The sequence below is a fragment of the Xiphophorus couchianus genome, chromosome 8, assembly GCF_001444195.1.
Source record: "Xiphophorus couchianus chromosome 8, X_couchianus-1.0, whole genome shotgun sequence".
NCBI classification, from domain to species: domain Eukaryota; kingdom Metazoa; phylum Chordata; class Actinopteri; order Cyprinodontiformes; family Poeciliidae; genus Xiphophorus; species Xiphophorus couchianus.
In genome coordinates, this window is record NC_040235.1 from 14,811,501 (window position 1) to 14,835,441 (window position 23,941).

Here is a 23,941-nt window from a genome sequence, read left to right on the forward strand (position 1 = left end):
ACTAAAAGAGATTATCCAGAGATAATCTTATTTTGTCGATTTTAGCTTAGTGTTTAGTTTAGTGACTGGAAGTAACTTGTTTGTTTACTGTGTGACTTTAAATGAGCCGTTGTTCCCTCACATAACAGACTGCAGTGGTTTCTGTGGACAAAGAGCACCAGTATGTGACAAGACTGCAGAGGCCAGAGCTGAATAAACAGGCTTCTTGCTGCTTCCAGCAAGAGTCAAGAGTTATAAATACAAATAATTAGCATTGTTCGTTCCACCTACCGGGGCAACAGAGGAGCATCACCTAGACTCATCATATATCAAGTCATTCTCATGTCTTACATCACACTTTCTGCTGTGCAAGTGCTACATTGAGTCAGCTAGATATATAAAGTGTGTGTGTTCAGCACTGCATACCTCAGAGTAGCTTTCCTCCTCAGACCTCCTCCTCACTTGTTGTTACATGTGAGCAATAAACTACAGCTGCTCTATTGTTTCATCAGCGTTGGAGCTACAGGAGCTGTCGAGGTTATCTTCAAGGACATGGCTGAGCAAAACAAACTTTTACCTCGTCCCATCTTCCGTAGAGATGTGACCTGGGAACCCTTCCCGAACTGGACCCAGCCAAGCCGCATCTTTGCTCAAGACTTTGGGCTCCCTCCTTTCCTGGAGCCCGGTGACATCGATTGGCTTGACTGGGCAAAGAAGAGGCTCGCTTCTTTCACCTGGCCGGGGTACATTCAGTCCCCTCTTCTGCCTCCATTGACCAGTCACCGTGGTGAACAGGACATACCACGGGTAACGTGTGGTGTGTCAGAGATCCAAACCGGGCAGAACTGCTGGAAAATCACCCTAGATGTCAATCACTTCACACCAGAAGAGATAACAATCACAACCAAGGACGGGTACTTGCAAATATCAGGTAAAGTATTGCTTTATTTAAAAATACATTTCTGAATTAATCTTTGCTAAAATTGCAATAAAATATTATTCTTAAACATTGATATTCTTTGAAAAATTGGTTTGTTGTCAAGGAACTCATGAAGAAAGGCAGGATAAGCATGGAGTGGTCTCAAGGTGCTTCAGTCGTAGATACAAGTAAGTTGTCTGACAGTATAATCCATTTCACACATTATACTGATTATTAGACCTGTTCATGAAGCACAGTTGTTGACAAATGAACTATAAAAATCAAGTTAAAGAAGCAGGCAAAAACGAGAAAGCAGTATCAACAACTCAATAGGCTTTATATTTTTATATGTCAATAACATGCAGCAAATTTTTCTTTCATTAACTTTCCTCTCGGAAACAAACTATGTGGTTGAATAAAAATTATTTGAAATCTAAATCTCTACTTGGATATGACTCAGATGATGCAAAGTATATAACAGACATCAAAAAACAAACTATTACTACATTTTGTTTGGTTTCACTCAACAAAACAACCTCAAATGTGAAGCACTTCTGTTTGTTATATACTGACAAACTGTATCTGTTTAAGGTTGCCACAGGGGGCAGATTTGCAGCACATCAGTTCGGTGCTGTCTGATGGAGTCCTGTCTGTAGAGGCTCCCGTCTCTGGCACATCTGTCAGCAACGCTTACAGTGAGATTGTTGTTCCAGTTCAGATCAAACAGACAGAAGATGGAGAGAAGTGAGCCAAAGACTCGGCTATGTAATAAAAGAAAAAAATTAATCAATCAGCGTCAATCTTTTAATATGATTACTTACTAAGTTTGCATGTTTTAAATATTGTAACGTAAAAAGCATCTAGACTATTTTAACACTTTTGTTTTTCAAATTGAAGAACTTAACCTAAATCTTTCCTGTTTCAAGCAAAAAATAATTTTATTTAGTTTTCTGACTTCTTTAGCAAAATTTGGGGTGAATAATCATCAAAATGCTACTTTGATATAAAATAATCTACAAATGTAATAATAAAACGCTTCTGGCATCTAAATAAAATAAAAAATGATTTTTTTTTTATAACTGTGGTTCAGTATGTTTGTATTTTCTGTATTTTTGGGTTTTTGCAAATAGGTTAACACCGACATCTAGTGGTCAAACCGAGTACTACATCCAAGTGGTTCAAAAGCAAGAAAAGCGGAGGCTTCTGTTTAAAAGTTGTTTAGAAATACTATTTCATTGATCAGCACAAAATTAAAAGCCTTTCACACAACCTTTGCAACCATCTAAGGGAAGTTATCAAACTTTCAGTCATCTGTGGTAACTGATATGGGCGGTATAATTCTACTATTATTATTTTTGGTTTCCTACCATAAACGCTAACCATTTACACCAATCAGTCATAAAATTGTGATCACTTACAGGTAAAGTCAATAACATTGATTATCTCTTCATCATGGCTCATGTTATTGGATGAGATATCGACAGCATGTCAACATTTTCCCTCAGAACTGAGTTGCTAGACAATCATAAAAATGGGAAAGTGAAAGCATTTGATTGAGACTGGTAAAGGCCAAATTGTCAGTCAGTCTGGCCTCTTTTAGCAGGGTTATGCACCCTGCCACAAAACAAAAACAGCCCAGGAATGGTTTGTTAAGCACCACAAGCATGAGGTGATAAAAAGAGCAGCAACTTCAGATCACAGTCAGTAAATCATCCATGCAAGGTGCTGTACAAGAAAATGGTAAGATCAATGCAGAATGCACCGCAGAACTTAAAGGATCTATTGGCAACATCTGGAAACCAGACATCACAATGCATTCTTAGGTTTCTGGTCCAGTCCATTCCTCAACTGCTCAAGGTTTTGGCTGAAAAAGGTGCACATTTACACCTTTATGTGGTAATAATATTATGCCTGATTACTGCACAGTAAATTCAGACTCTCAACATGTCACTGGACAGGAGGAGATAAAGTAAGAGGACTGTCCTGCCCCCTTATGGTAGCTTAAGGACATAGCGACATACATCAGGAATGGCATGTCAATAAAGCGAAGCAGAAGAAACAAATGTTTAAAAAGTGGCAGTTGCACCGTCACATCAGAGGTCAGAGATTAAAACAACACAGCCAAATTCAATTCCACTTGTTATTCTCTTATACATACATGCTAGTGTTAGCACTGCTGCACAGCTAACTGCTACAGGATGTTAGAATAGCAGCTGTTTCAAAATCCCTTCACTCATTACTTCACAATCTATAGGACTGTTTATGATCTGGTTATTAATTTGTGTTATGAGCAATTGCGTAACTTTAATGACAATGATCATGGTGAAAACACTTATGTTGCCAGTGTTTGTAACATTCAAATTGATGAAAGCAAAGGTAGAAAAGTTTTGTGTCAGTATTATTCAGACATGTTGTAAGAAGTCAGATCTAGTTTATTCTATTTTTTTCTTCATAATACAGTAATCAGACAGCATTTGAAGCTCCATATAATCCAATTTGATCTTTCAGAAAAACAATGTTACATCATAATAAAGGTATGTAAGCTTTAAAAAATATATGTTTTATATTGTAAATCCCTTACATCATGGAACATTATTCGTCTCATATTACAGATGTCTTAAAAGATGATAGTTAAAAAAAGGAAGAAAAGAAAAATTGCATCCCTTTAGAAATTACCTCAGCCTTGTTGAGATGTGCCTCTACTGTTGTGTCTCTTTAAAGGAAGGGGGAGTGTAGGAAAGGGACAGAGGAAAGAGATGAATAGAAGGCACCAGAACCACCTACCATGACCAAGTCCGCTGTAAATGTAGGGCAGAAATTCGAGTGGAGTACAAGCGGATCATTGAACGACACATTCGTGGAAAAATCATGTTTGGATGTGCCTTATCAGAATCAAGTGTTTTTCAACATGGTACCACATTCGATCACAGGAAGACAGGGAAACCATTTTTTCTCCCAAATATCTCCTGCATTTTGAAACGGAAAAGAAGAGAGTCAGGAAGACACATTACTGAGGTATCTTTCTGATTATCCATGGTAGGCTTTGTATAATTCGCCTTCATCCAGCGGAGCCGTTTAATTCCTCCTGTTTTCCGAGAGGAGGACGCCAGAGAGCGAACGACTACATCCAGAGGCTGCTCCTTTCGGTGTTGCCTGCAATTGGTTTGGCAATGCCCTTTTCTCTCGTAGGAAGGACTTGTACGCAGTAGTCGGGGAGCAAGCAGGGGAAAGGATGCATTTAACGCTGGATGCGTGCTGCTTTCGGGGAGATTCGGCACTGACAGCAGCTCCAGCGGGAAAAACGAGCGCGGAGGGCCTGGGAAGCACCCAGCCCCACTATCTCCTCCTTTTCCTCCCCCCTGCAGGACCATGCTTGCGTGAGGGATGAGGCCGTGCACAGGGACGCCAGGCCAGAGCTGCGGCCTACATCTAACCAGAGTCGGTCTCTCGACTGCCAGATCTGTGAACACATCACCACCATCAAATCAGCACCTTTGGTACGCTGCGCGCCCGAGTTCCGCCGTTTGCATGAAAATACGCGCGCGCGCGTGCACGGGCGCGCGCAAGTGTCTGTGTTCTCAGCTGTACAGCTGTAGTCATGGCAACCAGATCCAGTTAATGGATGTCATTCCCCCCCCCCCATCTTTAGTTTCCACTCTGCCTGCGCTTTTATGTGCGTGGATTGCGTTTGTAAGGACAAATATCAGCCAGATGCCTTCAGTCCCAGCCGTCTTGGTTTTTATTATAAAATGTGAAAGGTGTCATTAAAGATATTCCTATTATTCTGATTGGAGAGAGGTGTCTTGATCAGCCTTTTGTCAAATATTTTTTGTTCATTGTGCTAGCTTTTCGTCAAACCTGGCATTAAAGAGAAAATACTGCAACAAAATTTGATCCTAATCAACAGAGCTGACACTTTTTATGGGCTTTGATGTGATTTACCCGCACAAAGTGGCACGTCATTGTGAAACGGAGGGAAAATTTAACTTCCCCCCCACCCCTCAAAAAAGCTCTGATGTGCCGAGCTTTATATGACTATAAGCTGAGATTTTTAAGGATTTTTTTATTTTTTGACGGTCAATTTTAGAAGAACTCCCACAATTCCTCAGTTTGATTTATATAGCTCTGCTTGATGGTTCAGAGTTGTTTTCCACCAAGATCAACGTGGATTTTGCTCCTTAATGTTCTCATTAGTTCTGACCAATTTCCCTGTTCCTGCCAAAAACATTTACCCACAGCATGATGCTGCCACCACCATGTCACTGTGGGGGTGGTCTGTTCAGGGTTATTGTTTCATATGTTTGCTTTGTTTCTAAGAAGTCCACCCTTTAAGCTGGACTTCTTATGCAGTTGTGTTAGTTGTTGTTCCTATTGTTGGACAAAGAACTGAACAGCGCACCTTTAGATGGGATATAGTTTTGTTATCTACTTCTGCTTTAAACTACTCAACACTGCTATCCCTGAGCTGTATGATGTTCTCCCTTGTCTTTATGATGCAGTTTGTTCACTAATCTTCTCTAACAAAACCGAGGCCTTCACAGAACAGCTTTATTTATGAGGGTTAAATTACACACAGGATGATCCTGTCTATAGGGCATTCAGAAGGTCAAAGGTTGAACTGGATATTATTTGGGAGCGGAAGGGTAAAGGGGACTGAGCCACACTTTTCAGATTCCTTTTTTTACACTTAAATTTTTGAACACAACCATTTTACTTTCAGTTGTGTGGATGTAACTCTGTGACAATAAGCAGAAAAGCTGTAAGAAGATGTAAACACACTGACTGAATCCCACGATTAGTGAGGTTTGAAAAAGGCCCAAGTACAGAGACCGACTGTGGCACAATGAGAATTTTAATAATGAGACAGAAAGAAGACTTACAAAACTCAGAGAAACATGTGCGGACTGGAGAACAATAATGGTAAAAGGAGAATAAAAAAAATAAAAAATCCAGAAACTTAAACACAGTGGAGTGTGATTGTAGACAAGAGGCTGATTACTAGCAGGGTGTAGCTGGGAGAGGAAGAGAAAATGAATAATTAACACTAGGGGCAGAACTGAGACTCAAAGAAACTACAAAGCCGTACAAAAAGAATGATACTGATCTAAGAGGGCTATATGCAAATTCACAAGAATAGTTGCAGAAACTGTAATTCTATATAATGGACAGATACAGAAATACATTTCAAACAACAATGAATGCAGGAACCAGAATAGGGCATTGCAAAACATGTTAAGCAACAACAAGGAACAGAAACATAATCAACCCCAAAACCAAACACCAAGAAGCTTAAGAGAAAACTAAAAATAAACACAAAAATCACAACAAGACAAATGCTCTAGGCTCAAGAAAATCCCACACACTTATTTAAAGACTTAATCGAAAGTATAACTCTGCAAAAGCTGTTTTAAAAGGTCGCTGCACATTGCTCAGTCAGGGTAATGAAGCCACATCAACCATGTTCTTTGTCGAAACACCAAGATTTTCATCTAGTGGTAATGATGTCCAATTAAGCAGCTCATAAAGTTTGTAATGGTGAGTCCTTGCTTTTGCACCTGTTATAAATCACATAACAGCATTATAAACTATATCTACTTTTTGAAAAGACCATGCAGTTTCATTATTATAAATTACATCATCAATGTCTAATAACCTAAAGTAACCTGTGTGCACAAGTGTGCAAAACTTTAAACTGATACTTTGTTGAAGCAGATTTTAATTCACCTTCAACTTTGAGTCTTCTTTAGGTCACAACTGATATCAACTACAATGAAACTAACCTAAATAAAAGTTCAGCAGTCCTAGTAAGATTATTTGCATCTTTTAACTATTTATAAAGTCTCAGAATTATGTAATTTTACTCCTGATTTTGTATCAATCAGGAGAAGAATAGAAATGGCACAATGTAGAGTGTCATGTACAACTGGTCAGATAAAACATTGCAAAAACTGGACATTCTCTTTAAGCTGATGAAAAAACAAAAGGGAAACTAGACATGGAGGCCGAGAAAGGAATGTTTTTGAGTGATGTAGCCAGAGTTCAGAGCTAAATTTGAGAGAAAATATATGGAACCACATAAGGGGGACTGCAAGGAAGAGAATTCCTCATAATCTTGCAGCTAGAGTGGGCAATGCTGATTAAAATAATGATTAAAACCCATTAAATAAGACTGAAAGCTGAGGTTGAATCAAAACTTCCAGAGAGTATTAGTTTAAGGTTTTACACACTTATGCAACTACTTTATGGTTTACTTCTCTTTATTTTGTTAGGTGAATGTGACGGCAATGTTTGAAAGTTTTTATTTTGCCTTTGCTTTCGCCTGCTCAGCTTCTTTCCCTTCCTGCGTTCTCCTGTCCAGGGCATCAAGTAGATCCAGGAGCATGAGCAGGACTTTGAGCTGCGGGAGCAGATGTCTGGGTATAAGCGCATGCGGCGACAGCACCAGAAGCAGCTGATCGCCCTGGAGAACAGGCTAAAGGCCGAGATGGATGAGCACATGCTCAGGCTGCAGAAGGAATTAGAAACTCATGCGAACAACACTTACATTGAACTGGAACGGCTGGCCAAACGCCATGTTGCTCAAGCGGATAAAGAGGTATAAACAGCAGCTAGTTATGAATGAGCAGGAGACTAAGGAGGGATTTAAGTCTCATTTGTGTCTGTAGAAACGTGAGCATGTTCAGGATGGAGTGATTATTTCACTGTCTGTTCACAGATTAAATCAGTTGCAGCAGAGGAGAGGAGAATACAGCAACAGATTGTTGCTCAGCAAAAGAAAGAGCTGACTGGTTTCTTGGAGAGCCAGAAGAAGGAATACAGGCTTTGCAAAGACAAGATCAAGGATGTAACTATCACCAGCAGATACGTTCATGCGTGAATTCTGCTGAAGACATCTTCAGCATCTCCAACCTTCGATCCTGTTTGTGCTTTGTTGCAGGAGATGAGTGAGGATACTTGTGCAAGCAAGGAAGAGAAACAGGAACGACTGTCCAGGTACAAAGAAACAATGCAGCACTCCCAGGCTGAGGAGGAAGCTCACCTGCTGGCCCAGCAGAGGCTGGTCTATGACCGCAGCTGCCGGGCGCTCAAACGCAGGAGTCTGATCAGGCGGCACGAGTTTGAACAGGAGCAGCTAAGAGAGGTAATGGGATTTTCTGTCATTGCGCATCACTCAGCATTCAGGCTGTGAAGGCTGCCGCCGGTTTAGGGGAAATATCTTCTGTTTTCTGAGAAATTGTTTGTGACAAGATTCCAAGAAATAATCACATGAAGCTGTTTCTTGGTAATTTGTTTAACTTTTGCATTCATTATAATGTGGTACACAAGATAAGATTTCTCTGTTACCTTTCACATGTTATTCTTTGCAACTTGAGTATTATGACTACTTTAAAGTGTCTGGGAAAATTCTTTATTTCCTTTAAAAACCTTAAAAACAGATAGCTATCTTGGTAAACCTGCTAAAAAATTCCTGCAATAAATTTCTGCTCTCAATTCTTTTTGTTAAAATCATCAAATATTCGCCATGCAGGTTTTGTGAGATTCAGGAGGAAAGAACGGTTTGTCATGAAAACCTTGTGCATTTAGTTTGGCTTGGCGTAAAATAGCACATCACCAGCATAGATTAAAAACACAAAAGTGTAAGAAGCAAAAACATACAATTTATGTTTCAGATGTCAAATTTTGTCATCTTGTCAATGGGGCTTGTCAGACTGAAAACTAATGGCTATGAAATGTAATGTTGGGAATAAATACATGAATAAATAAGTACATAAGACATAAAAAATGCAAAACTGCTCTGAAACATCGTGTTGCAGGAGCTGAACAAAAAGAGGACACAGAAGGAGATGGAACATGCCATGATGATCCGGCAGGATGAGTCCACCCAGGACCTGGAGCACCGGCAGCTACAGATGCTGCAGAAGCTACGTGTGGAGCTCCTGAGGCTGCAGCACCAGACCGAGCTGGAAAACCAGGAGGAGTACAACAGCCGACGACAGACAGAACTGCACAGAAAACACACTCTGGAGCAGCGGCAGCAGCCCAGAAACCTCAAGGTGTTTGAGAAATCCTGCTTAGTTCTTTATTGTTTATTTAAACTTCATTGCTAATTGGGATTTATGTCTTCCTTACCTTTTCACAGACTCTGGAGATGCAGATCAAAAAACAGTTTCAGGATACTTGCAAGGTGCAGAACAAGCAGTACAAGGCTCTTAGGAACCATCAGCTGGAAGTGTCTAACAAAGGCGACCACAAAACTATCCTGAAGAACCTGAAGGAGGAGCAGACTCGGAAACTGGCTATATTGGCTGAGCAGTACGAACAGAGCATCAACGATTTGATGGCCTCACAAGCGGTACGTCGTATTGTCTTTTCAAAAGCATCATTATTCTTCATCTTTTGGATAGTTGTTTGATAGCAGAATCTTGACAATATATAACGTGGACACCAACATTTCCCGTTTCTCACTTTTTTCCCCCCAATCGTTTAATTTTCCAGATGCGACTAGAAGCAGAGCAGGAAGGTGAGATCCAAGCTCTGAAACAGCAGCTGAAGCAAGAGATGGAGCTCCTGGACGCCTACCAGAAAAAAACCAAGTCCCAAATGGAGACCCAACACGAGCGAGAGCTCCAGAAACTTGAGCAGAAAGTTTCCATTCGGAGAGCACACCTTGAACAGAAGGTAAAATCAGAGCATAAAATACTTCACGAGACGATAGCTGCTGATACTACATTATCAGTGGAGCATATATTATCTGATTAATAACTTTATTATTCAGATACTCTAATCCAGGGGTGTCAAACTCAATTTCACCAAGGGCAACTTCAGCATATTGGCCACCCTCAATGGGCCACATTGACGGTATAAATCAGGAATGCCCAAGTGCAGTCCTCCAGACTGCAACTTTTAGATGCGTCCCTGCTAAAACATACCCCGGACAAAAAGTTGACTTCCCTCATTAACAGCAACTCAGTTCTGAGGAGGCCTATGAATGAGTCCAGGTGTGTTAGAGAAGGAACGCATCTAAAGTTGCAGAGTGGCAGGTCTGGAAAACTAGACTTGGGCAACCCTAGCATAAATGTATGAAAATACAATCTTAAAAATAAATTAAACAACACCACATATTGTTAAATAACTAATTTTATGTATTCAAGTTTTAAATATTACATTTGAGTTTGCATGGATGTAAAATCACTGCTCAGTTTAAAAATATGCTCAGTATTTTTAAGCTGCTCAGCTAAACTTCGCTCTTTAGCTTGTTAGCTTGTCGATGTTTCAGTTTTTATTCGCTGGGAAAATTATTCTTTGTCTGCTTTAAAAATAAGCAGACAAAGAATAAAAACAAGTTTTGATATTAACTCTCAACTTCATTCACAAAACCTTTTCCTTATTTATTACACAACGAACATGTATTTCACATAAGAACAAAACAATGAGGTGATGCTGCCTGTAACTGAACACAAAGCTGATCCTCTTCACCCTGTCACCAACTCACACACATCCTCATTGTGTTCTGTAAATAAACACAAAACAAGCTAAATCAATAAACTATATGCATGTTCCATTATACTGAGTTTTGGTTTTACATTCATTCTATTTAAATTTAGTTTGTTCGTGCTTACTAATGTTTTCTGGCCGGATGTCTGGCACCGTTTTCCCCTGGTCAGTTCGTCATGTCCGGATTTAGTTCTATTCTGTGGCAATCCGCAAAACGGCGTGTAGGTTTTCGTCAGTAATGCGCGATCTGGTCTCCGTCTTGTTTAAAGTCATTATTGAAAACATCCGTTCGCACAGAGAGGTGCTTCCAAACATGGACAAAACACGAGCTGCATGGAGCCGAAGCTGTGGCATCAAATCAGGGGGCAGGAGACGGTAAAAGTCCTCGATTGAAACATCACGGGACTTCGCTCTTTAGCTTGTTAGCTTGTCGATGCTTTAGTTTTATTCGCTGGGAAAATCAGCTTGAGGTGACTCTGCTGCACTCTAGTGGCGAGAAGCCGTAATGTTGACTGGTAACAATCGGGAAGGCATTATGGGAGATGTAGTTTGTAGTCAATTCGTGCGCAAAACCTATTTTAAGTCAATCAATGGGGCTGTAAAACGGTGGTGGGGGGGAGAGGGCCACATAAAGTGACGTAGCCGGCCACTTGTGGTCCGCGGGCCTTGAGTTTGACACATGTGCCCTAATCCATGAATGCAGGGTAGCTACAAAACAGCGATGACGTCATCTTTTTCCATTTCTCTGACACAGGGAATCAAAAGGAACTCTTAAAAATAAATTAAATCTGCATACTTTCAACATGCATGTAAAAATATTTGTGTAAAATGCTGTGGAGCTTAAAAATTGGCAAAAAAAAAAAAAAAAACAGGTTCCTCTCATTCAACTAAGGAGGCCATGATTCATGATGTAAAGCTTCTCCCCAAACTTTAATATGAAATATTTTCTGAATATTTTAATTAGAAAACAAACACACCTGTTAGGGGAAAAATAGGAAAAAAGCAAAAAACTTCAATATCTTGATTGCATTTAAACTAATACAAGATGCACAAATATTGTATTTGTACATCACTGGATTTTGCAAAAGTTTTCCAAATTTGTCAGATTGTGAGGAAATCTCTTGTCCATAGTCCTTATCAGACAGATTTAGCTCTAAATCACCTCAAAACAAAGAGAAGTGATCAGGTGAAATCTTATTTTCTGAGAATGATTTTGAACAAAATGTAATGAACATGTTTTGTGTAGCCCAAATACCTTCCCTAACTTGTTCAAGGAAGCACAATAGGTCACCTTTAAAATGAATTTAAAATGAAATTCATTCTATTGGACCTTAGCTCTGCATAAAATGCCACTGAGGTTTGCAGGCATTAAAAAAAAGGAATGAGCAATACTTTTTCCACAGTTAAGTTATAAAGAAGATAATTTCTTCAGGTTTACAACTGTTAGAAAAAACATAGCTTTTAAAACATCCGAATAATTAATGACACCGTTTAATACGTCAATAGAATTGGATCTAGGAAACAGGAACTACCCAAAAGAAAGTCAAAGGGGATTCATAAGAAAAAATATTCAATGTGACCATAAATTTAAAAAGTTGCTGTGTCAGCCTAGCTGTTAGGTATTTGGAAAGTCTCAAGCAATTTGCAAACTGATTCAAAGACATGTCTGTCGAGACAAAACACAGTGTCTGGCTTCTATGACATATTAAGGTAACACTTTATTTGACGGGTTGGGAATAAGACTGTCATGATACTGTCATAAACATGACATAACACCTGACATGAACATGAGTAAGTCTTCATGAATATTTATGACTGGTGTCATAAAGTATTACTGATTAAACTTTAGCTTTAGTAACATAAAGCTAAGGTTTAATCAGTAATACTTTATGACAAATTTATGTCAGATCATGATTTCTTGGTTAATGACATGTTGTCATAACAAAGACATTTTGAATAATGTCAACTTTGTATTAAAAGTGTCATGATTTACCGAATGGCACTTTATGACAGCAGTCATAAATATTCATGAAGACTTACTCATGTTCATGTCAGGTGTTATGTCGTGTTTATGACGGTGTCACAACAGTCTTATTCACAACCCGTCAAATAAAGTGTTACCCATATTAATTGTGAAATGTATAAACTGCCCTTTTATTATATTTTATTGATATTTTAGAAAGTCTTCTTTCTTGAGATGTAACAACAATCAAAAATGTGATGATTAATTGAAATTAATTCACACTTGGTTGCTCAACAGTTTTTTTTTATGTTATTTGCTATTCAAGCCAGAGTTACCTTGTAAGAAAGAAAAAAGTTGTTTTCATGCAATATAACATCTATTTACATAATTTTTAGTGAGAATTAAGATCGTTTCAGGTATCAGACAGGCTTGTGGTTTCAGACAGAAGAGAGACCGTGGGTTGGCATTGTGCAGGATAGTGTGCACAGCTCTCCATTGCTGCAATAATTACCTGCTTTAAGACTCTGGTGGTAAGGATTTCCAGATTTAGGAACTTATTGTTTGTTCCAATGTTTTGTTTTTATTAATGGAAATTGTGTTTAGTTGAACAATCTGGGGAGAAATGGTGTGAAACTGTCAGCAGGACATATTTATAAAACCATTCTTCAATATAAAGTGCTGTCAATTCAGGATTTGCTGATCAGTATTTGGAAACCTAACAAACCAACACCCTACCCCGAGTTTTAAAAGCACTCCATAGCCAGGCTAGTTAGCATGTAGACAAAGCATGCCTTCTGGTCCTCTTCAGCTTTGTTACTCTGTATGTACAGACATCACTACTCAAATTTCTTCAACAGCTGTCATCAAAATAGCTAACATTAACTTTCCAATTACTGTTTTTAGTAGGTAAGGTGAAATTCATCCTCACAACTTGTGTTTACTTTCACAGAGCAATATTAATAATTTTGTAGCATACATGCTCACTGTAGTGTATTGTGCCTCATCAGAATGGTATTTTTGTCAAGAAAATAGTTTAACATCATTGTGTCTTTTAAACTCACCAAATTTAATCCCCAGATTTTGGGCTAAAGTAATCTTTTAGTTCATTTAGTTTCTTCTGATTGAATATATAATAAAATTTTGGAGTGGTTTAGCCACTCTGGACTTGAATTAAAAAGAACTATAGATTGATAACAAGGAGCCCTTCCAACACCTGGAGCTCATCACCAAAGATAAGTTGTCAAAATAGTAATAGAAATATATATAAAAAAGTGATTTGGAATCGTGAGAAGAACTTGATTGCTGCATTGCCATGAAATATTTCTTTCATGAATTAGATTGAGATATGCTATGATAAAAAAAAGAGAAATGATTTATTTCAAAATTAGTACGCCTTTTTTTTGATAAATTTCCGTCTCATTTACAATCAGAAACAGACTTTTCAACGAAATAAAAGATGATTTTGACTCTAAATCTGCCAGGAGCATGAATATTTCCAATTCCATCTGCGTCTGTTGTGCTGATTACAGATTGAAGAGGAACTGGCTGCCCTTCAGAAAGAGCGAACTGAAAGGATCAAGCACCTGTTGGAGCGCCAGGACAGAGAACTCTGCGCTTTTGACTCGGAGAGTCGGAGCCTCGGTTTTGGAAGCCTTGGATCTCTGGACTTCCCCAAAGAAGACAACAGATGAAAACGGATCTTATCTTTTTAAAGGACAACATATTGGTGCCCTTCTCATATCCACTCGGCCGTTTTGCTGCATCCACGATGACAAAACTGGATAACTTTCTCCGCTACTCTTCTTCTCTTTCTCTCTCTCTCTCACACTTCAGATATTGCATCGTCGAACAAGAGGATGTTTTGCTTTTGCTGTGACATTCGGAGGGAGAAAGCAAAACAGAAGAATCCTTAAACACGTCCGCTAACGAGCAAACTTAGTGTAACTCAATGTGTTCAGAAAACAGACTCTTTCCTCCATGCCATCTCCTCTTCTTTGGTATGAATTGAATAAATCAGGAAATTTGAGTAAAATGGGCACTTTGATATGTTCAATTAGAAACCCATCATGTTCATGATGCTTAATGTGTGTGTTACATGGAGGGACATTGTGGAATGTGAACTACGGACTCCCCCGTGGTGTTAAGCTGCTTTTATTTCTTTTTTATCATTATTTGATTTTTGCTGTATTTATTTAATTTAAATCTTTGAATGTGAATATTACTGTACGGGGGGTAACTAGGGGTTTTCTCTTATTTATTTATTATTTTTTTTACAGGATTCCTTTCTCCTACTGGTCACATATCCAACATATGCTTACTCAGTATACTGTGTTCCCTTACTTTTCTACCAGATTTTATTTATCAGTATGTAGAATCAATTGGCATCAACTCGATCGACCCGTTTAATCCTCTCACAACTCAAGATCCCACTCGCTCAAACTGCTTATTATTGCATGCACTTTAAGGACAAATTCAGGTTGTGAAGTGAAGCATGAATCTGTCAGAGATTTTAGCTGTTTGTAAATAACTGGTCATAGCATATGTTTTTTTTTTCTTCTTTCTTGTTTTTTTATTTTTCTTTTAAGCCTATCAATACTAGACATAAGCGCCATATTTGATATGATGTTTTTTTTTCACAAATGCCTTTATTTGAGTTGTGCCTGAAGCAGGTTTGCGTTAGGTGTTTGTAATATCAACATTTTAAATTACTTATGACGGCACATTTTCTTTTTGTTTTTTGTCTTTTTTTTTTTGTTGGGTTTGTCTAAACTTGTGAATCATTTAATTGTTCACTAATCTTGTAAAGGAAAAATGGTGAGATCTGTGCTGTATAATTTTTGATATGAATATTTGTACATGAAAACATAGCTAGAATATACAGAGACAGTGGTCTATTACTGATAACAGAGGTTAACGATAAAGATTTTGCTTCTTTTTTTATAACGTCAAGAAATGGTCACACAATAGTTCAGTATATTGCTAAGTCAGACCATTAGACTTTCAGATTGTATAAATGCTGGTGAATGGAACCACAGACTTCTTGTTATTTTCCCTGTGATGATCTTTTAGAGATCAGAGACTCTGCAGACAATGCGGGGCTGGACTGCATTCAAACGATTCGCGTCTGAGGAGTTCAATATTTTCCACCATGTTCATTATAGTCATTGAACAGGTTGCACAATTGTTCCATTCATGGTGAATGGAAAGATAATTTTCGGTGCTTAATTTCTAATGTCACCTTTAGCCTTGTTGTCTTTATTTTATTTTATTTTTTTTAGTTTCTTTTGTTTTTTCGGAGAACGATTGAGTTTCACAAACTGTTCGTAAGCATTTTGCAACCCCCTCTGAGTAAAAACACAACAGGTTTTTCAAAGACTCGTGACCTATTTGAAGCCCCAATGCAGTGAATTTCTCAAATAATGAACTATATGTATGAAGAAAAAAAAATAAATGCTACTTCATCATGGGTCACTTTTTAAACATGGTCAAAAGTGTTGATCTTGAATGCAACACTTTTCTGTTCAACAGTGTCTTTTGAGTTTTCTTTCTCTCCACAGCAGAAGCTTGTATTAGTTCCTCACAAGGGGAGCTGGAAAGCTGGAAGATGTCCCCAAAATTCACAAAGTATTTCAACAGGAGGAATCTAACAACACTCAAGTTTCTGGTGGCAATAGAACCTGACTGCTCTCGTCCAACTCGACTGAGTTCTGAAGTTGGAACGGTGAAGCTCGATTTTTCATGAACTTTATGAAATTTAATGAAGCTGTGTCTCATATGCAGTAAAGCCTTTCTTTGTCGTCTGGTCGCGTATCAGCTGAAGCTTTGTGGACAAATGGTTTCATAGAGAAAAAGTGCTTTTGAGGTGCTCGAGTATGTTTGCCTGAGAGCTTCAGAACAACAGACCTTACAATTTGTGTACATTTTAGGTTATTAGAAAGATGTATTTAGTTAGAATAAAGGGGACTTTCCTAAAGAATTTTATTCACCATTTCCTGTGCAGTTCGAAGACAAAATAAAAGAGATTTTGTTGAAAACAAAAAACGTCTTGGCACTCAACATCCTGCTTCTTGACACAGAGAAATCCTTGGTGTGTGTGGTTTAATTTCTTAGCAATGTCTCTTTTATGTGGTGTGAAACTTCACAAGTTTTCTTTTGTTTGGTGGGAAATGACCGCCATGACCTACATTGATTCGTTTGCTGTTTTCTATATTTAACAAGCATGCAGTAAATGCGGGTCAGAAATAACTAAAATAATCAGAAACATAAAAATGGGAACAAGAGGTGAGAGAGAACTTGACCTGCAGAGGCTTACTTTCATTTCAGTGAGATGTTGCTGCATTCAAATGCCAAATATGAGTTTCTTTTGACACAGTGGCAGGAATTTTACTATAGTTTCCTTGAACTGCCAGCCTCTGAGACAGACATCTGCAGCAGTCGCCCACCTCAGCACCACCACCCCACTTTTATAACCCTGGGGCAACTGGAAAGCCCCGTGGGATGGCATGAAGAGCGGTGAGACTTTACCTGAAGTGGTGTTGACACGGTTGTGGTGCATCGAGTTTCTCTGCCTATTCTCAGGTAGTCAGTGGTTTGGCAACTAAAGCATGCCTTCCTGTGCTGAAAATGCTTTCAAAAGTCATGGAGGTCATGTCAGATCACAACAAGCTGTTTCACTTTCACTGCAGTCGTTGCAAAGGGGAGCTGGGCTACACGATACACACACACACCTACCCCCATGCACACACACTAACCAACTTACTTGAATTGTTTCAAGTAATTCAATTAAGTTTATCCAACTTAATTTATTGAGTTGGTTTAACTTGACAAATTTACGTCAGTCTTACTCAAATCATTTAGTTTATTTCAAATAAAGACGTAAACTAATAAAGGATCTTTCTTTTTAAAAGTTTTTTTGGACTCAGACGACCTTTATTTGAGAGTAGTTGGACAGGAAAGTGGGGGAAGACATGCAGCTAAGATCATCAGGCCGGGAATCAAACCTGTGACGTCTGTGTCGAGGACTAAGGCTTCCTTATGTGGGTTGTCATCTACCCCTTCACCACCACAGCAAGTTGTCATCACTAGACCAAAAGAATTAAATGAGATTAATATAAGTCCATAAAATGAACTACAGCTCAAATACATTTTTAGAGTGCAGGGGGGTCTCAAACTCCAGTCCTTGAGGGCCGCTGTCCTGCAGTTTTTAGATGTGCCACAGGTACAAAAGTGCTGGATTGAAATGGCTTAATTACCTCCTTGTGTAGATCAGTTCTCCAGAGCCTTAATGACCTAATTATTCTATTCAGGTGTGGTGCAGCAGAGGCACATCTAAAAGTTACAGGACAGCGGCCCTCCAGGACTGGAGTTTGAGACCCCTGTGACTTAAATAAATAAGCAAGCTTTGGAAACCAATATCCACTTCAAATCTGTGAAGTGGAGGGAAAAAGGTAACTAGTTTCAACTCCTCTTCACTGTTAACCTTAAATAAAATCCACAATTTACTCTCAGGAGTCACTCGTTGGTAGTTAGTCTAGTTGTTTATTCTGAGGTTAATACAGTTGTCCTGTGAGTGACATGTTCGGATTTAACCTTCTGACCCACATGCAGAAGCAACAAGTCCAAGTAATAAATAGGTTTTATTTTCTTTCAAAGGAACAAACAATTAACAGGTTTCCTTGACGTTTCTGGGAGTGGTTAGTGTCACCAACATGCAATCCGTGGCGCCTGGAACGAGAGTTGGGGTTATTGGTGGCCTGTAATGAGTTGATCAGATGAAGTAGATAAAGCTTACTTTCGAATGGGTTTGGTGAAGCGTGGGAGAGAGGTGCCCAGGGGTCCTATGTGGAGAGTGGTGATGGCGCTTCCTGAGGCGAGTGCGAGGTAGGTGGTGACCGAGAACCAGAGGTCTGATGAGCAGAGTGGAGATGGGGGGGAACAGTGGAGCAGGCAGGCAGGTCCTTACTGGTGGGTTCCACAGGAGGAGAAAATGGTTGAACTGATTCCTCCAGAAAGATCCAGTGACAAATCCTAAGGGAGCAAACACAGAGACTATGAGCTTCAGGTAGGTACTCAAGAGACTGATCAAAAAGCTTAAAATAGCCTGACAACAAGAGGTGGCCAGAGTGACTACCTGTAGACGTTAATCATCCAGCACTGAGTGAAGGCTCTGCTGCTCCCAGCACTCTGATGAGGCAGAGGAGCTCCACCTGTGAAGGCTGCCCAGGCTCTCCACCAAGATCCTCGCTGGAAGAGATGCGTTACTCGCACTCACACATGCACACAGGGACCCTGACAGTGAGATTTGTTTTTAAACTATCCTAAGCTTTTAGCAAACCTACCAAGACATGGCCGTCCACCTAAACCAGGGGTGGGCAATCCTGGTCCTCGAGGGCCGGTGTCCTGCAACTCTTGCAAGTCTCCCTGGTCCAACACACTTGAATCCAGCAGCTGAATCACCTCCCAAGTGCAGTCAGGTTCTCCAGAGTCCTGCTAATGACCTCATTATTTGACTCAGGTGTGTTGAAGTGGAGATGCATCTAAAAGTTGCAGGAGTCCGGCCCTCGAGGCCTGGAGTTGCCCACCCCTGGCCTAAACTAACATGAAGGACGAGGAGAGCATTAGTCAGAGAAGGTTTAAGCCTGGCGCTGATGTTCACCACAACAGGACGACGATACTAAACATGCAGTCGAAACAAAAACAATAAATGCAATGAAGAATCTGTGGCAAAGCTTGAATATGGATGTTCACAGAAACTCTTCGTTTGTCCTGACCAAGCAGACGGACTGAGAAGACAAACTGCCTAACATTTCAGTCAATTTCATAGATTTATTCCTTTATTCTTTTAAGGATTGACTGAGGGTTGAATACAAATACATGCCATGAGTTTTATGCTGGTATCTCTAAAAAAAATATTTTATAAAGCATGTATCATTTTTCTTTTACTTCACAGCTATGTGCTACTTTATGTTGGTTTATGAAAACAAAAGTGTATTAAAATAAAATGAAATCAGGCATCTAAAAGTTAAAAAAGGTAAAAAAAAATCTCGGGGTAGGAACAATTTTGCAAGACACAGTGGTATTTTGTTAACATTTTGTTTGCTTTCAGGATTTTGTTCCTCAATACCAGCCGCGGGTATTGTCAAACGGAAGTGACATCTTTCCTAAAAAGCTTTGTGTGGCTAAAATCCCTGAAAGACGTAACACAGCAATGTGTAGCAATGAACTCATCCGCTCTTTCTGCCTGTCAGAAGTTGGGCTCATTGCTTCTTGTTACGCAGATTCACTCATCTTTACGTATATGTAAAGTCTGTGATTGTGAAACGCATTTCCTGTGACCTGACAAGCACCCTGTACGGAATACCACATAAAGCTATTGCTGCAAAGCAGAAAAGTTTACCAATATTTAGAGAAAATAAGATGTCATTGTTTCTGGAAAAAAAAAGCAAAGAAAAAAAAATCACACTAGTCACCTCAGAAATGCATTTAGCTCTCATTTTATTTTTTAAGTATTAATCAACTAAAATAAAATGAAGGTTTCATCGGACAGTTAAGATCTTCCAGAGAAAATATGAAATAAAGTCTTTTGGTAGAACGTTCTTTAATTTGTGTTAAATTAAGTAAAAGTAAGTTCAGAACTGTGTCACAGTTTGAGCTGAGCAAAGGACAGAGAACATTTCTAGTGACTTGACGCCTAATCGCTAACTCAAGATGGTTTTTTGAAGTGACATAAACCCACCGCTTGTGCTGATGTTTTTCCAAGCCTGCAACCATTTTGTCTTAAATACCTCTGCAACTTTCAAACCATCCCTCCATATAAGTCCTTGGATTAGGTCATTGCCCTGACATGTCTGGACACAGATCAAACATGCATGAGAATTGACCTAATCTCATAACACATATTGTTGTTATTATTAAGTTTAGGTCAGTGCTATTCCCAAGAAACATGTCACAGTTAATACAAATAATAAAATGAATAATTGCAATAAGAAGAACTTAATATTTTAGTCAGGAGGAAATTGCCCAGGATGACGTGCCGTTCATGAGGTTTGGTGCACGTCATTTCCTGTGGGTTCTTCTAAAGAAGTTTCAAAGGAGTGTGATCATGACAAGTCCACACAATTTGACTGTGAGACACAGAGGAGAATGAATGGTCATGTAAAGAATATGCATTTTCAACAGCTTGTGGAAAGAGCAGCAAGTAAGTTTACCTACATTCACTTCTTTTGAACTCAAAAAGCAGCTTTAAACCTCATCGGATCGTTTTCTTCTTAAAATTATGCAACCTATTTTTAGTGACTTGTGGCTGTTGTGAAACTAACTGAAGTTTGCAGTTTCCTGCATGAATGAGTCTGATTCCCTTTTAGCATGTTTTTGTCCAGTATTTGTGTAATAGACATTTTTTCCACACAATTTCAGAATATTTAGACTACAAAACAATAAGACATTCTGTTTTTCCTGTCAGTGTGTTCTACAGTGGAAGGAGTTTGGTTTTGCGATTACAGTTTTGTAAATGAACTTCTCCTGTAATGTGAGGCAGTTTACAATGACTGACCACTTCTGTTCTCCTCAGCAATACTCTGCTTCCTGCTGCTTGTATTTGTTGATTCAACAAAAACCGTGGCAGCCGCCAGAAATCAGGGGTGCAGCCATGACCTGCATCAGACTCTGAAGCTCACCAGGTTTGTCCATAAGGACACTGGTGATCTAATAAAGCAATATGTGAGTAAATTCATAAATCTGCTTCATTTTTACCTGAACTATCATGTGTTGTCACTGCATTAAATTATGTTTTGAATCTGATTCGAATTTCCATTCATCTCTGGCAGAAAGCGTCCCAAGGGGAAATGGCAGAGCTCCTCTGCAAGGCTTCGGTGAGTGACATCCCTGACCCAAACATCTCTGGGCTGGAGCCTTCAGAGAAAACAGCAAGCATGTATGCACAGCTCCAAGCCTTCGCCCCTCATCTGAGGAGGGTGTACGAGCAGCAAACAGACTTGCAGCCCCCCAAGAGTCCGCTTCTAAATCTGCTTAACATGGTGATAAATCGGACCGGGATGCTGACTCGCCGCATAAACAACTTTTATCACAAAGTCTTCCCGAACCTTCCTCTACCGGAACCGGCGGGTGGATCCACAACAGTACCGTCGCCTCAGAACATCTTCCAGCAGAAGGTCTACGGCTGTGTGGTCCTGACGACCTACAAGAAGCTCCTGACAAACATGTCCAAAAACATGAGGACTCTAAGAAGCAAAGTCTGCAGAAAGGCACCACCAAGTGAATTCAACTTATTTTGATGACCTGGGACTGACCTTCAGCGGTCAGTTTCCAGCAGCACTTTACTTACTTGTAATAGACTTACAAAAACATTAGCTTGAAGATGGCAGGTACATTGGAGTAATGGAGGATATTTATCGTATTTAATATTTATTTTCTGAAAGTGTTCCTGGAATGAGTGAAGTGTGAAATGATTAACAGGCTTATTGTTGCATGTTTTGTAATTTAAATGTTTTTTTTTTTTTTTTTTTTTTGCTTTATACATAACATTAATCTCTTGTTCACGCCTGATTACATCAGTATGGAGAATTAAAAGATGCAACACAAGCTGATCTGTCTGTTGGATTATTTCTGTAAATTTTTCTAATAGGTTTTTTTCCCCCCCAAAGTGTATGAAAAGTATCATGTGCTGTTTTTTTTCTTTTTTGGCACAGAATCACTCCCTAAAAGAGGAGTTAAAAAGAAAATCGGGAAGCTGCTGAGACGCTGACTGTGTGATATCAACTTCTAGTGACGCATGTGTTCAACACAGGGCTGCATCAGATAGGAAAGATTTCATGAAACTAGCAGGCTGTCTGGTCAGTCACAAGGTGTGTGTGGGTGTGTGTGTGTTTTGGGAAGGTCAGACCACTAAATTTGTTAACGGTGTGCCATTTGCAGCTTTGCATCGTTATATAGATGCTCATGTAAGGGCGTATTAAGATGGGGAACAAAAATGATAACATTTTGGATAAAGTTGCCCCCATGAGTGAAGACTTGAAGACTTGAGCTTTATTATTCTGGATAATATCGTTTCCACAAAATTAACTAATTTTAGTTCAACTTTCCTCCAGTCACAAGCTGTCAGGAAACTAGAAGTAGATAGGGGATTTACTCTAGGTCATGAATCAAGTTCCCTGTTATAACTTTGCTTTATTTAAAGCAACACTGAGGGCACATTAGGGCAACACCTACTATTGAGTGTGGATCATGCATTTCTTTTAACTGTACTTATAATATATACCTCAGCCCACATTTGAGGAAATATAAAAACAGCTGCTGACATCTCAGTAAAAGCAAATTTACCAAATACTGCAGAAATAGTATTACCATTAAACTTGCCCACATTTTGTCACATTAGAACCATAAACTTTCATGCATCTTATTGGACAGCACAAAATATTGTGTGACAGCGATATGAAAGAATTACGATATGTAGTTATTTGAAATTTTCATAAATAATTTTCCTAAATGTGTGATGCACATTTACATTCAGCCTATTCTGAAGAATGATCTTTTGCTGTGGATACAGCGGTGAGTCTTTTGGGGTGTGTCTCTACCAGCAGACTGAAAAGTTTGAACTCTGTTTTTTTTAATTTTTTTTATAAAACAGCAGCTTAATCAAACTGAGTACATTTTCACACAAATTCTAGATAAGATTTAGGTCTGGTCTTTAATCTATCCCATTGTTGCTGAGCATGTTTAGTGTAGTTGTTCTGAAGGCAACTGAACCTCTGCCAAACCCTGCATGTTCTGCACATTCAAGTTTTGCTTCCGGATTTCCCATCAACTCTGACCAGCTTTTCAATCCTTACAAAGCAAATATGAATCCCTTCAGCATGATGCTGCCACAACCCATATTTCACAACGAGGATGGTGCACTGAGATGTGCAATCAGTCAGTTTCCTGCAAGTGTGACGTTTCACATCTAAGTAAAGACTAAGTAAGCTTAATCTTTTTTATGGCCTTCTTTCAACAATGTCTTCCTTTGGAAAACCTATGTATTATTTTCCTTCCACTTCACAAATATTAATGTTAGTCTATCAGATCCAAACTAGTATTAATTTATTACATTCGAGGAAACAGTACACTGTCAGGTTTCAAAACCAAAAAAGGATCTAAGTCTTAATTAACCCACTGGACAGAGACTGAGCACAGGGCCACCCATAGCTGTTTAATCACTACTCATCTTATAGAAAATCTTATAGAAAATGTCAACTTCATCAGTTGGTAGTGTCAAATTAATAATAATAAAAAAAATCTCTTTGAATGAACTTAAGAGTGTAAATATAAGCCAGGGAGCATGACAAACCTTTAATAGTTGCAGGGGTCTCAGACTCCAGTCCTCAAGGGTCGGCATCCTGCACTTTTTAGATGTGCCACAGGTACAAAACGCTGGAATGAAATGGCTCAATTACCTCCTCCTTGTGTAGATCAGTTCTCCAGAGTCTTGCTAACGACCTAATCATTCTATTCAGGTGTGGTGCAGCAGAGCCACATCTAAAAGTTGCAGGATACCGGCCCTCCAGGACCGGAGTCTGACACCTGTGGTT

General features: G+C 39.1%; 3 protein-coding genes and 1 long non-coding RNA gene across 4 annotated transcripts; 3 read left to right on the forward strand and 1 right to left on the reverse strand.

Annotated features, from left to right (window-relative positions):
• The first annotated feature begins 381 nt into the window (after positions 1 to 381).
• Positions 382 to 1,772, forward strand: LOC114149095 (heat shock protein beta-1-like). Its single transcript, XM_028024664.1, has 3 exons — positions 382 to 910; positions 1,023 to 1,086; positions 1,490 to 1,772. The coding sequence occupies exons 1-3, from the start codon at positions 532 to 534 to the stop codon at positions 1,644 to 1,646; spliced, it is 600 nt and encodes a 199-aa protein (XP_027880465.1). The 5' UTR covers positions 382 to 531; the 3' UTR covers positions 1,647 to 1,772.
• Positions 1,773 to 3,613: 1,841 nt separating this feature from the next.
• On the forward strand, positions 3,614 to 15,881 carry taok3b (TAO kinase 3b). The gene is made up of 8 exons (XM_028025572.1): positions 3,614 to 4,395; positions 7,257 to 7,493; positions 7,614 to 7,742; positions 7,836 to 8,039; positions 8,713 to 8,952; positions 9,039 to 9,251; positions 9,395 to 9,577; positions 13,886 to 15,881. Exons 2-8 carry the CDS (start codon positions 7,308 to 7,310, stop codon positions 14,045 to 14,047), a joined length of 1,317 nt encoding a protein of 438 aa, XP_027881373.1. The 5' UTR covers positions 3,614 to 4,395; positions 7,257 to 7,307; the 3' UTR covers positions 14,048 to 15,881.
• A 2,092-nt stretch (positions 15,882 to 17,973) lies between these two features.
• LOC114149585 (uncharacterized) lies at positions 17,974 to 18,650 on the reverse strand. The gene is made up of 3 exons (XR_003596542.1): positions 18,487 to 18,650; positions 18,148 to 18,383; positions 17,974 to 18,080 (listed from the first exon to the last, which is right to left on the reverse strand). It is a non-coding gene; the product is annotated as an uncharacterized LOC114149585 (long non-coding RNA).
• Positions 18,651 to 20,111: 1,461 nt separating this feature from the next.
• m17 (IL-6 subfamily cytokine M17) lies at positions 20,112 to 21,961 on the forward strand. Its single transcript, XM_028025573.1, has 3 exons — positions 20,112 to 20,553; positions 20,926 to 21,074; positions 21,182 to 21,961. The coding sequence occupies exons 1-3, from the start codon at positions 20,499 to 20,501 to the stop codon at positions 21,647 to 21,649; spliced, it is 672 nt and encodes a 223-aa protein (XP_027881374.1). The 5' UTR covers positions 20,112 to 20,498; the 3' UTR covers positions 21,650 to 21,961.
• Positions 21,962 to 23,941: the final 1,980 nt, after the last annotated feature.

Coding starts and splice junctions, on each gene's coding strand:
- LOC114149095 (XM_028024664.1), top strand. CDS start 532: ATGGCTGAGCAAAACAAACTTTTACCTCGTCCCATCTTCCGTAGAGAT. Junction 911..1,022: donor CGGGTACTTGCAAATATCAG/GTAAAGTATTGC, acceptor TTTGTTGTCAAG/GAACTCATGAAGAAAGGCAG. Junction 1,087..1,489: donor TGCTTCAGTCGTAGATACAA/GTAAGTTGTCTG, acceptor TATCTGTTTAAG/GTTGCCACAGGGGGCAGATT.
- m17 (XM_028025573.1), top strand. CDS start 20,499: ATGAATGGTCATGTAAAGAATATGCATTTTCAACAGCTTGTGGAAAGA. Junction 20,554..20,925: donor GCTTGTGGAAAGAGCAGCAA/GTAAGTTTACCT, acceptor TGTTCTCCTCAG/CAATACTCTGCTTCCTGCTG. Junction 21,075..21,181: donor GTGATCTAATAAAGCAATAT/GTGAGTAAATTC, acceptor CATCTCTGGCAG/AAAGCGTCCCAAGGGGAAAT.
- taok3b (XM_028025572.1), top strand. CDS start 7,308: ATGTCTGGGTATAAGCGCATGCGGCGACAGCACCAGAAGCAGCTGATC. Junction 8,040..8,712: donor AACAGGAGCAGCTAAGAGAG/GTAATGGGATTT, acceptor ATCGTGTTGCAG/GAGCTGAACAAAAAGAGGAC. Junction 9,578..13,885: donor GAGCACACCTTGAACAGAAG/GTAAAATCAGAG, acceptor TGCTGATTACAG/ATTGAAGAGGAACTGGCTGC.